At 36.9% G+C, this 12,812-nt stretch overlaps 1 protein-coding gene across 1 annotated transcript in view; it reads right to left on the reverse strand.

Moving 5' to 3' along the window:
* bma (SCY1-like protein bma) overlaps positions 1–12,812 on the reverse strand; it is a 327,192-nt gene that overhangs the window by 115,213 nt on the left and 199,167 nt on the right. The window contains exon 15 of the mRNA XM_075306514.1: positions 6,076–6,292. Coding sequence (XP_075162629.1) covers positions 6,076–6,292 — 217 coding nt within the window. The remainder of the gene's footprint in view (positions 1–6,075; positions 6,293–12,812) is intronic.

Here is a 12,812-nt window from a genome sequence, read left to right on the forward strand (position 1 = left end):
TTTCGGTACACGTTTTCCAAACGTTTTTTTTCTTTGCGTGCAGCAGTAAGTTCGGCCGGGCCGAATTTTAAATACCCACCACCATGAATCAAATATAATAGTTTCCTTTGAACACTCTTCGTCGTAGCGGGCTAGTTGATAATATATAGAATTTCAGAAGGTTTGATGACAAATATTCTCACCAGCAAATCAGTTCATCCAGTACGCTTCCCGAATATAAATGTAAAGATTCTACTTATGAAGACTAGATCAGATTCTGGATTTATAAGAACAATTTTTGTTTGAGTTTTAGAGAAATCATAAACTTATCGTGCAAATGATGAAATAACGCCTTGGTTTGAAATCTTAAATCTGTAGATTTTTACCGCCATTATTTAAATGATTGCGAGTAGTAAAATCTGGAAATTGTACTTTCAGTTTCAAGCAATTTGCATGAGCAGCGTGCCTGCTGAAAGAAGAATTTACTTTTCTGAGGAACAAAATTTTAGACAAGCAAAGTTTCCTTTTGACACAAATTTTAGAGACAATCGTTGAATCGCTTATCAAAAATTTGGATTATTTGCTCTAAACGAAAATCCTTTATACGAAAGGGGAATATCGTTTGTCTAAAATTTCATTCCGGAGGGAAATATTTTTTAATTTGGGTATACCGTCAAGAAGAGAAATCGGTATATATCGGTCTATACCAAATGGACCGGTAAAAATAAAAACGATACAGATTTTTGAGGGTCTACAATACCAGTATATTTACATTTTCGAGCAAATCGGATAAAAACTACGGTTTCTAGAAGCCCAAGGAGTTAAATCGGGAGATCGGTCTATTATGGTGTGTGTCGAACGATGTTTTGGCTCGACCTATTTGTGGTCAGCCGGATTCTAGAGGTACTAGAAATAAATTCGGGAGGTAGGTCTATATAGGTTCTATACCACAACATGGACCAATACTCACCATTCGACACACCTCTTAATGGTCCTCAAATACCTCTAGAATTCCAATTTAAGACAAATTGGGTAAACACTACGAATTCCCAAGAAGCCCAAGAAGTATAGTCGAGAGATCAGTCTATATGGGGGCTATACCCAAAAATGGACCGATAAGAACCATTTTCGGCACACCTTTTGATGGTCCTAAAATACCTCTAGAATTCCAATTCCAGGCAAATTGGATAAAACTACGGATTTTAGAAGCCCAAGACGTAAAGTCGGGAGATCAGTCCACATGGGGTTATACCAAAAGATGGGCCAATATGCGCCATTTGCGCTACACAAATTGTTGGTACTAAAATACCTCTAGATTTAAAATTTCAGGTAAATCGGAATGATAATACGGTTTTTAGAAGGCCAAGAAGTAAAATCGGGAGATCGGTCTACATAAATCGGTCTATACCTAAACATGGACCGATACAACCCGTTTTTGACACACCTATTTGTGGTCTTAGAATACCTTTAGATTTTAAATTTCAGGCAAATCGAATCGTAAATACAATTTCTAAAAGCCCAAGAAGTAAAATCGGGAGACCGGTCTATATGGGGGCTATATCAAAACATGGACCGATAGGCACCATTTTTGGCACACCTTTTTATGGTCCTAAAATACCTCTAGATTTCCAAGTTCAGGCAAATTGGACAAAAACTACGGTTTTTATAAGCCCAAGACCCCAAATCGGGAGGTCGGTTTATATGGGGACTCAGAGAATGAAGCCGCCGAGTCGCGCCGCCGATTTCAGTCGCCGCCGACCATTTTTTGCCAGTCGACGCCGCCGCCGAATATGTCGACTCATCTCGACTCAAATTTAGCCGCCAAGTAATTAAAAATATCGATTTAATCAGAACAATTTTTATTAAATTTTCGTATTTTGTCCAAATTTTTTAACACAACCAATCATATTTAATTTAGCAAAAATTTAGCTCAGAAAATTTGAACGAAAAGTAAATTTGTGTGTAAGATAGGTTGTACAACTAATCTCATTACCATTCGATTAACTTCAAATTGATTTTATAATGGATAATTGTCCGCCGCCGAGTGAACAAATTTATATCGGCTCAGCCGTCAAGCCGCCGCCGCCGGAGGTAGCGTGATTAAACAGACAAACAGACGGACAGACGGATATGCTTATATCGTCTTAGAATTTCTCACTAATCAAGAATATAGTCGGAAATCGATATTTCGATGTGTTACAAACGGAATGACAAACTTATTATACCCCCGTCACCATTCTATGGTGGCGGGTATAATGAGACCTCAAAGTAGAGGAAAGGAAATAAGTAAGAAGTATATGCGCGTGAAAGTTCTTATTTTCGCCTTCACCATGGTTCGCGTGCAAAGTTATACTAAAGACTGAATTAGATGGGTTATGGTACTACACCGAAAAAAAAAATATTTACGTGACATTAACGATTTAGCAAATCAAAATACATAAGAAAAGTCACATCTCATCAAATGTACATGGAAACAATTTTATTTTGTAAACTAGTCTAATTAAATTTTAATTAAAGTAAACAAGTATATATGTATTATGTATTATCCACCATGGATTTCGTAGAAACTTCTACGAAAGACTGTCATCCACAATCGAATTACTAGAGTTGTGGTATCTTAAAACTTCTTAACATCGTTTTCTAAATTGTGAGTTAGTCCATACGTGGTATATATTAGACAAAACGTAGAGAACCAGAATTGAAATATGGGGGTCGCTTATATGTGGGCTATATACAATTATGAACTTGATATGGACCAATTTTTGTGTGATTGGGGATCGATTTATCTGATGGCTATATGATACGATCAAAATTTGGTCAATATAAACGTGACGTATTTCTTTCAATTTTGCATTTAAAAAAGCTGAACACCCCTCATTTTGAAGGTGTGTGTGTGTGTAACATGTTGCTCCTATTTTGATTTTGGAATTCACTCTTCAGTTGTCAAAATGCCGTCCAAGCAAGAAGAGCAGCGTATCAAAATTTTGCGCGCGCATCGCGAAAATCCCAGCTACTCGCACGCAAAGCTGGCAAAATCGCTAAAAGTTGCCAAATCAACCGTTACAAATGTAATTAAAGTGTTTGGGGAACGTTTGTCCACAGCCAGGAAGTCTGGATCGGGGGAAATCGAAAACCGGAAGCCGCTGAGACGACAAAGAGAGTTGCCGGTAGTTTCAAGCGAAACCCTAACCTCTCTCTCCGAGATGCCGCAAATAAGCTGGGTGTATCGTCTACAACCGTGCATCGAGCCAAAAAACGAGCCGGACTATCGTCTTACAAGAAGGTAGTGACTCCAAATCGCGATGATAAACAAAATACGACGGCCAAAGCGCGATGCCGGAGGCTGTACACGACGATGCTGACGAAGTTTGACTGCGTGGTAATGGACGACGAAACCTACGTCAAAGCCGACTACAAGCAGCTTCCGGGACAGGAGTTTTATACGACAAAAGGAAGGGGAAAGGTAGCAGATATTTTCAAGCACATAAAACTGTCAAAGTTCGCAAAGAAATATCTGGTTTGGCAAGCCATCTGTACCTGTGGCTTGAAAAGCAGCATTTTCATAGCTTCCGGGACTGTCAACCAAGAAATATACATGAAAGAGTGTTTGAATAAACGTCTGCTGCCTTTCCTGAAGAAACACGGTTGTTCCGTACTGTTCCGTACTGTTTTGGCCGGATTTGGCATCTTGCCATTACGGTAAAAAGGCCATGGAGTGGTACGCCGCCAACAACGTGCAGGTGGTTCCCAAGGACAAGAACCCTCCCAACACGCCAGAGCTCCGCCCAATTGAGAAATACTGGGCTATTGTCAAGCGGAACCTAAAGAAGACCAAAAAACTGCTAAGGACGTGCAGCAGTTCAAGGCAAACTGGCTTTCTGCGGCGAAGAAGGTGGACAAGGTGGCTGTACAAAATCTGATGGCAGGTGTCAAGCGTGAGGCCCGGCAATTCGGATTTGGAAAAGCGAAAGCCTAACTGAATATTTTTCCTGAATTTTATACTAATTGAACTTGAAAAAGAAATTTAATTTGATTTTTTAAATAAAAGATTTCACCGATTTACACGCGTTTTCCCTTCACCAAATTTTGATCGTATCACCCTTTAGAGGCCGATATGGACCTATTTAGGCATGGTTGTTAACGGCGATATACTAGCACAAAGTACCAAATTTCAACTGTCTCGGATGAAATTTGCTCCTCCAAGAGGCTCCAAAACCAAATCTCGGGATCGGTTTATATGGGGGCTGTATATGATTATGGACTGATATGGACCACTTTTGGCATAGTTGTTAAATATCATATACTACCACCATGTACCAAATTTCAAGCAGATCGGATGAATTTTGCTTCTCCAAAAGGCACCGGAGGTCAAATCTGGGGATCGGTTTATAGGTGTGCTAAATATGGTGTGTATCGAAATCCTATAAAGCAAATGTATTCTGGTTCGCGATGTCCATCCGTCTGTGGAAATCACGTTAACTTCCGAACGAAACAAGCTATTGACTTGGAACTTCGTACAAGTTGTTATAGATGTAGGTCGGATAGTATTGCAAATGGGCCATATGAGACCATTGTTGGGTATCGCCCCCATATAAACCGATCCCCAAATTTGACTTCTGGAGTCTCATGGAGTTGTAAATTTCATCCGATGTGGTTTGGCTCTCTAAAAGCCATAGCCATTCATAATTATTTCTAGACTCCTCTATATAAAATGATCAAGAAATTAAGAGCCTTATATACAGACCCCACTTTCCCACTGGGCACTCTTGGCACTCTTGGCAGAGGTGGATTATCCCACCTCAGAAATGCTGGTGACATTTCTGAGTGTTTCAAAGCTTCTCTACGTGGTTTCACTGCAATGTGGAACGCCGTTCGGACTCGGCTAGGAAAAGGTCCCTTGTCATTGAGCTTATCTTGGAATCGGGCAGCACTCAGTTATAAGAGAGAAGTTCACCACTGTGGTATCACAATGGACTGAATAGTCTAAGTGAGCCTAATACATCGGCCTGCCACCTAACCTACTAACGATTTGGCCTGTCTCAAATCTAGAAGGGTTCCTCTTCAAACGACATAAATTAGGCGGCAACCCTGAGGCAATGGTTAGCATGCCCGCCTTGCATACACAAGGTCGTGGGTTCGATTCCTGCTTCGACCGAACACCAAAAAGTTTTTCAGCGGTGGATTATCCCACCTCAGTAATGCTAGTGACATTTCTGAGGGTTTCAAAGCTTCTCTAAGTGGTTGCACTGTAATGTGGAACGCCGTTGGGACTCGGCTATAAAAAGGAGGTCCCTTGTCATTGAACTTAAGATGGAATCGGGCAGCACTAAGTGATAAGAGAGAAGTTCACCAATGCGGTATCACAATGGACTGAATAGTCTAAGTGATACATCGGGCTGATACATCGGGCTGCCACCTAACCTAACCTAACGCCAACCTGTGATGTCCATGAGAAAAGATCATTGAGTTGCAAAAAGTTGTAAAAGAATTAAGTCGTTTAAAGGTACTCTGCTCTGTCGCGTATTCTAATCGATTATCGTTACAGTTGCCGGTTTAAAGTACCATCAACCATCGATCGATTATTTTTTAAAATTTCTAATTCTACCTTTGCTCCTAATTTTTCGTATTTTTTTTACAAAAGAATTAATAAACTGAAATTTCTTGAATTCTAATATAATTGAATTCTTAAATAGATTTTTAATCGCTAACCTGTGAATGCTAAGGAAGTTACGTCTGTGGCAAATATTACATTTATCTATTCGCTTAATGCGAGTATCAATAAAAACCTTGTATATCTATTTTGCTTTGTTTATTATAACAAACTAGTTTTCTGTCAAAGTCATAGGGGCCCCATTATACTTATATGCCCAGGACCTCTAAAACGTTAAAGACGGCCCTGCTTATATAGGTATTTATTCTGCCTAATTTTATTTAACATAGAGTCCATATAGTCTAACACAGAATTTAGAAGGCAATATTAAGAAGGTTTAATTGGTCAAAAGCCGACTTTTCAATAAGTGCAAATGTCTAAAGATGAAATTTAATTCCCTACATCGGCTATGCTATTGTAGTGTATGTCAAAAAACATGTACTTACCTCCAGAATTCTTCCTGGCCATATCTTCGGCACTGGATGTTTTACGTTGATCAATACGTAAATTGGGTATATTAAACGGTGGAATCGCATTCATATTATCCGTGGAATATTGGTGCCTTAGTGCACGATGTCTCTCAGGTGAGGACATTGTCAAAGAGTCCATTTTTAAACGTGTTCGCTGCTGACGATCGATGCTTTCCAGAAATGCTTGGATTGACTGTTGAAGAGAACAAAGTAGATATATTTACAATATGCTAAGTATATGTGTCATAAAGTGTATTATTATACCCTCTACACTATAAAAAAAAAAAACAAGTAAGTAAAGTAGAAAGTCGGGCGGGGTCGACTATAACATAAGTCTAAATAAAGGGTGATTTGTTAAGAGCTTGATAACTTTTTTTTTAAAAAAACGCATAAAATTTGCAAAATCTCATCGGTTCTTTATTTGAAACGTTAGATTGGTCCATGACATTTACTTTTTGAAGATAATTTCATTTAAATGTTGACCGCGGCTGCGTCTTAGGTGGTCCATTCGGAAAGTCCAATTTTGGGCAACTTTTTCGAGCATTTCGGCCGGAATAGCCCGAATTTCTTCGGAAATGTTGTCTTCCAAAGCTGGAATAGTTGCTGGCTTATTTCTGTAGACTTTAGACTTGACGTAGCCCCACAAAAAATAGTCTAAAGGCGTCAAATCGCATGATCTTGGTGGCCAACTTACCGGTCCATTTCTTGAGATGAATTGTTCTCCGAAGTTTTCCCTCAAAATGGCCATAGAATCGCGAGCTGTGTGGCATGTAGCGCCATCTTGTTGAAACCACATGTCAACCAAGTTCAGTTCTTCCATTTTTGGCAACAAAAAGTTTGTTAGCATCGAACGATAGCGATCGCCATTCACCGTAACGTTGCGTCCAACAGCATCTTTGAAAAAATACGGTCCAATGATTCCACCAGCGTACAAACCACACCAAACAGTGCATTTTTCGGGATGCATGGGCAGTTCTTGAACGGCTTCTGGTTGCTCTTCACTCCAAATGCGGCAATTTTGCTTATTTACGTAGCCATTCAACCAGAAATGAGCCTCATCGCTGAACAAAATTTGTCGATAAAAAAGCGGATTTTCTGCCACTGATTTTGGTAATAAAATTCAATGATTTGCAAGCGTTGCTCGTTAGTAAGTCTATTCATGATGAAATGTCAAAGCATACTGAGCATCTTTCTCTTTGACACCATGTCTGAAATCCCACGTGATCTGTCAAATACTAATGCATGAAAATCCTAACCTCAAAAGAATCACCCTTTATGATCGGTTAGTTCATCAAAATTTGAGATTTGTGTAACATTGGTTAATAAATACGAGTACTATGGTCAAATTTGGGAAAATCGGGAAAAGCGATGCATATATATGGGACCTATATTTAAATGTGAATCGATTTGGATGATATTTTGCAGGTTTGGTTGATACCAGAGAAGGTTACCTTGCGGTTAGTTAATAAATAAGGCTATTATGGTCATAAATAAAGTCATTAGTGGTAAATTTTTGAAAAACAGGCGATGCATAATCCGGGAACTATATCTAAATCTGAACCGATTTGAATGATATTTTGCAGGTTTAGTTGATATTACAGTAGATTACCATTTGCTGAATTTGAGTAAGTTCGGTTAATAAATGAGGCCACTATGGTCAAAAATAAGGTTATCAGGGGAAAATTTTTAAAAATCGGGCGATACATATATATGGGAGCTATATCTAAACCAGAACCGTTTTGGAAGATATTTTGTAGGTTTGGTTAATACGAGTACCACAGAAGGTTACCATGTGCTAAATTTTAGAAAAATCAATTGATAAATAAGTGTTTTATGGCCATATTTGGGAAAATTGGGCGATACATATGTATGGGAGCTATAGCTAAATCTGAACCGATCTCGATGATTTTTGGCACATATTGCTAGTATTACAAAAGATTAAAGTAAGCCAAGTTTGATCGGTTGTAAGTAAGATCGGTTGATAAATAAGGGGTTTATGGCCAAATTTGGGAATATCGGGCGATACATAGTTATGAGAGCTATATCTAAATCTGAACCGATTTGGAAGATATTTTGTAGGTTTGGTTAATACGAGTACCACAAAAGGTTACCATGTGCTAAATTTTAGTAAGATCGGTTGATAAATAAGTGTTTTATATATGAGAGCTATATCTAAATCTGTACCGAATTCGATGAAATTTTGCACACTTGAAGAGTGATGAAAAATATTTCTTTGTGTTAAATTTGACGATGATCGGTGAGTAATAAAGCGCAACATGACCCCATTTGTTGAAATCGGGCGATACATATATATGGGAGCTATATCTAAATTTGATCCGATTTCTTCCAAATTCAATAGCGTTCGTCCTTGTGCCCAAAAAACACAATGTACCAAATTTCATCACAATCGGTTAATAATTGCGACCGGAATCCTGCGAACAACAAATACATGGACAGACGGACGGACGGACGGACGGACACCAAGCGCTAGATCGACTCAGGAGGTGATTCTGAGTCGATCGGTATATATTTTATGCGATCTAAAATCAATATTTCTGGTAGGCACATTTTTCGGCAAATAAAAGTTATTATACCCTAACCACTATGTGGTTTAGATATAACAATAATCTATTCTGCACAATTCATTCATCATCAGGGTTACCGTTGGGAATTTTCAAAAAGTGGCACAAAAAGTGGCAAACGTCGAAAAAAGGGGCACAATTATTTTTGAAAAGTGGCACAAAAAGTGACACATTCTTTTTATCAACTTATACAAAAAAAAACTTAAGAAATAAATACTGCTATGAGGTCAAGTTAAAATATATTTTGCGAATTCATACAAATTGGTGAACAAATCCTATTTAAAATTATTTTTTAAGCGTCTATAAAATAATCAGGCCTTTCAATTATATCTTTAAATTTATTTACGATATCAAAATAATTTATATCATCATTGGTTTTTAAGTAATGCGGAACCCCCTTTTCTTCAGTTTTTTGTCATTTATGTCAATTCATGGTAAAATTTGTCCACAACTTTCGGATTGTGATGTCGTTTTGTGACCTATCTATATTGTTTTAATGTTTTCAATTCAAATCAATTCAATTTGTTTATTGTATTCATAGTAATATATAAATTGCTTACATCTAAGATTCTTAGTTTAAAGAGTTTAAGGGTATTTCCTTTTTCTGCTAAAATATTACAAAATGCGATGAAAGATTACTTAATTATTAATATTTACAATAGAAGGTAAAAATTTTCCAAAAAACCTATATGAACTTTTTATATGCTAAAAATTTCCTAAATACTACTTAAAAACTATTTTATATACTAAGAAGATATTAGATCTACAATGTGATTATGTACAGATACTATACATTTGGAATTGAAATTTTCAGATAATCTGTTTATCTTAACTGCTATGAGATCAATATCTGCAATTTCATGTAATCGAGAAGTGGAGTAGCTTCGGGGTAGATTATATATCATCTTTAGCAATTTGTTTTGTAGAACTTGAAGTCTTTGTAGATAGCAATTTGCACTTTTAGCCCACACGGGGGCAGCATAAAATACAACAGAACAAAATATAGATTTGAAAATTAACATCTTGTTATCGATACTTAATGTTGATTTCCTATTTATAAAAGGATATAGGGTACGAATCAGTACATTACATTTGTTGACGATATATGAGATATGATCTTTGTAGGTTAATTTCGGATCTAAAGTAACACCTAAATACTTTACCGATTTTTCCCATTCAATTTCTTCACCACGTAAAACAATACAAGTTTGTGGTAAGAAGCACAATTTTCTCTTCCTAGTAAAGAAAATCGATTGACTTTTCTCACAATTAACTGCTATCTTCCACTTATTGAAATAGTCATTTAGCACACTGAGTGCCGATTCTAGATTGGATATTATGTCCGAGGCTAGTTTAGCAGAAGATAGTATTGCAGTGTCATCCGCAAATATAGAAGTAGTACAATTCTCTAAATTTGGAATATCGGATGTGTAGATATTATAGAGTATAGGTGATAAACATGCTCCTTGAGGACACCCAGCAGTAATATTGAACAATTTTGAACGTGTAGAGCCTATGTGAACCCTATATGTTCGTGACGATAAAAAACTCTTTATAATCAGTATTAAATTAGTGGGAAACTGAAGTCGTATTAATTTATAGACTAAGCCATCATGCCAGACGGAATCAAATGCTGCCTTAATGTCTAATAGAACCATTCCTGTGGAGTTTTGTTTCTCAAAATTCGACTTAACTATATTCCGTATTCTGACTAGAGGGTGTACGGTATTATGCTCCCTACGGAATCCGAATTGTTGTGGGGGGAGAATATCATTATCGTCTAAAAACTCTACGATTCTGTCCTTAATGATCTTTTCTAATATCTTGCTCACGGAAGACAATAAGCTTATTGGGCGGTATGAAGATGGCACATTGGCGGGTTTATTGGGCTTCCTAATGGCTATCATCTTGGCTTCTTTAAATCTGTAGGGAAAATATCCTAATTTGAGGCAGCTGTTGACAAAAACTTTTAGAAATTTTACGCCAGTTTTGGGGAGAAATTTAAGACAGTAATTATTTATACCATCTATACCTGGCGCTTTCCTGACCTTAAGTCCTTTTATAATGGCATGGATTCTTTCAAAATTAGTACCAGATATAGAGGGATCTGGAATTGACCTGAATTCATTAATTGTGTCATTAACAAGGCTTTCCGTAACAGTGTCGCTAAAATTAGCTGAATAATTACGATTTTTCTGAAATGTTTCACCCAAAACCTCACATTTCCCCTCAGTTGTAGAATAACGTTTATCGTTCTCTCTTAAAATTGGGATTGTTCTTGTTTTGTTTCTAATAATTTTTGTCAGGTTCCAAAAAGGCCGTGACGCTTTGTCTAAAGTAGATAACACTCGGTTCCAAGACCTGTTTCTAAATTGTTCTATCTGTGACTTTATGACGGAATTCAATGTTTTAAATTCATAGTAGTCATCAATATTTCTATAACGAAGCCAGTCACGGCGGTATGAATTTCGCCTTGTAATCAGAGATTGGGTGCTTCGTGGCAATTTTCGATTGAATGACTTAAGTTGTCTTAATGGAACAGCAAATGAGATTGCTTCGTTGATAGTGTCAGTAAAATTATCTAAAGCCGAATCAATCTGTTCCGTTGTAATAAGATCATTCTCGGAGGGTACATTAAGAAATACGTCTATATGACGACCAAATCTATGCCAGTTGGCATTCTTAAAATCAAAAAACTTACGTACCGCGTCCCCATTACTTCCGTCCAAAGACAATTTAACAGGCAGGTGATCGGAACTAAGGTCATTGATTACTTCAGCTGTAGTCAATCGACCAGTGAAGTTAGTTAATGTTTTTAATATACAAAGAAGTTTTATAGTCGATATCTGCTAAATCACGTTTTTACAAACTTTCTTACAAAATTTATGTATATTTGTAATAATATTTTTGTTAAATATAATTAATAAACAATTTAAGGAAGGCACTATGTTCGATTTTCGAGTTGAAATTTTCGCGGTTACTTTACTAAAACAGTTCAATATAAAGCAGATAAATTAACTCAATAACTCAATCATTTATAATTTTGATTATTTCAGGAAAAGTAATCGCGAAAATAAAGTGATTTTCAACTCGAAAACCGAACATAGTACTCACGTTTAGGAGGATTCGCTTTGGAATGTTTTGTTAACGGTATTCATACTTTTGATAATATAAACTAAAAATTTAAGATAAATCTTTGGTATTTGAACATATACTTTCTCTAATTTCTTAGGACACTTTTCTTCCAATTTTTCTCTAATGAGGTAATGCTTCAATACTGTCCACTGTTCCAGCATTCATTTTGAGGAATATAGTAGAATTGGAACAATCTGTCTCAAAGGGCGATTGCAATTTTTTCTAACTGGGTCCTTATGGGATCCATCATCAATTATTTCCTGCGGTCGTAATACAAACCTTAAACATTTTCATATTTATCCTGATATTTCATGCCACAATAAATTTGGCATATTCAAAGTACGGTTTACCAAATAAGTTGAATCGTAACTGTTCTCGTAATAAGAATTAATGAGCGAAGGCTGTTGGTGCACAATATTAAATTTTCTTAATAACACATCTATGGTGATAACTACCCATAATATTTAAAATTTTGAAAAAGTGGCACGAATTATTGGAAAAGTGGCACAAAATCGTAAAAAGTATCACATTTAGTGGCACAAACAAAAAGTGGCGCAAAAGTGGCACCGCCCAAGAAAAGTGGCAAATTTGCCACTAAAGTGGCACAACGGTAACGCTGTTCATCATGACTATTTATACAAACTCTCATTTTCGGAAGAGTGAAGTTCCACGATGAGGATGCAGAGGCAATATCTATTAGGTTGTTCAAATCCTCAGATGCGATAATATTTATAACATCCACCATAGGATGGGGGGTACACTTACTTTGTCATTCCGTTTGTAAGACATCGAAATGTTTTCTGAAACTCCTTAAAGCATATATATTCTGGTTTGTGGTGCGATTCTGAGACGATCTATTCATGTCTGCCCATCCGGCTGTCCGTTCGTCTGTAGAAATTACACATCCGAACAAAACAAGCTATCGACTTGAAAATTGGCACAAGTAGTTGTTATTGATGTAGGTCGGAAGGTATTACAAAGGGGCTACATATATCG

This window comes from Haematobia irritans, chromosome 4 (assembly GCF_050003625.1).
Source record: "Haematobia irritans isolate KBUSLIRL chromosome 4, ASM5000362v1, whole genome shotgun sequence".
NCBI classification, from domain to species: Eukaryota; Metazoa; Arthropoda; class Insecta; order Diptera; family Muscidae; genus Haematobia; species Haematobia irritans.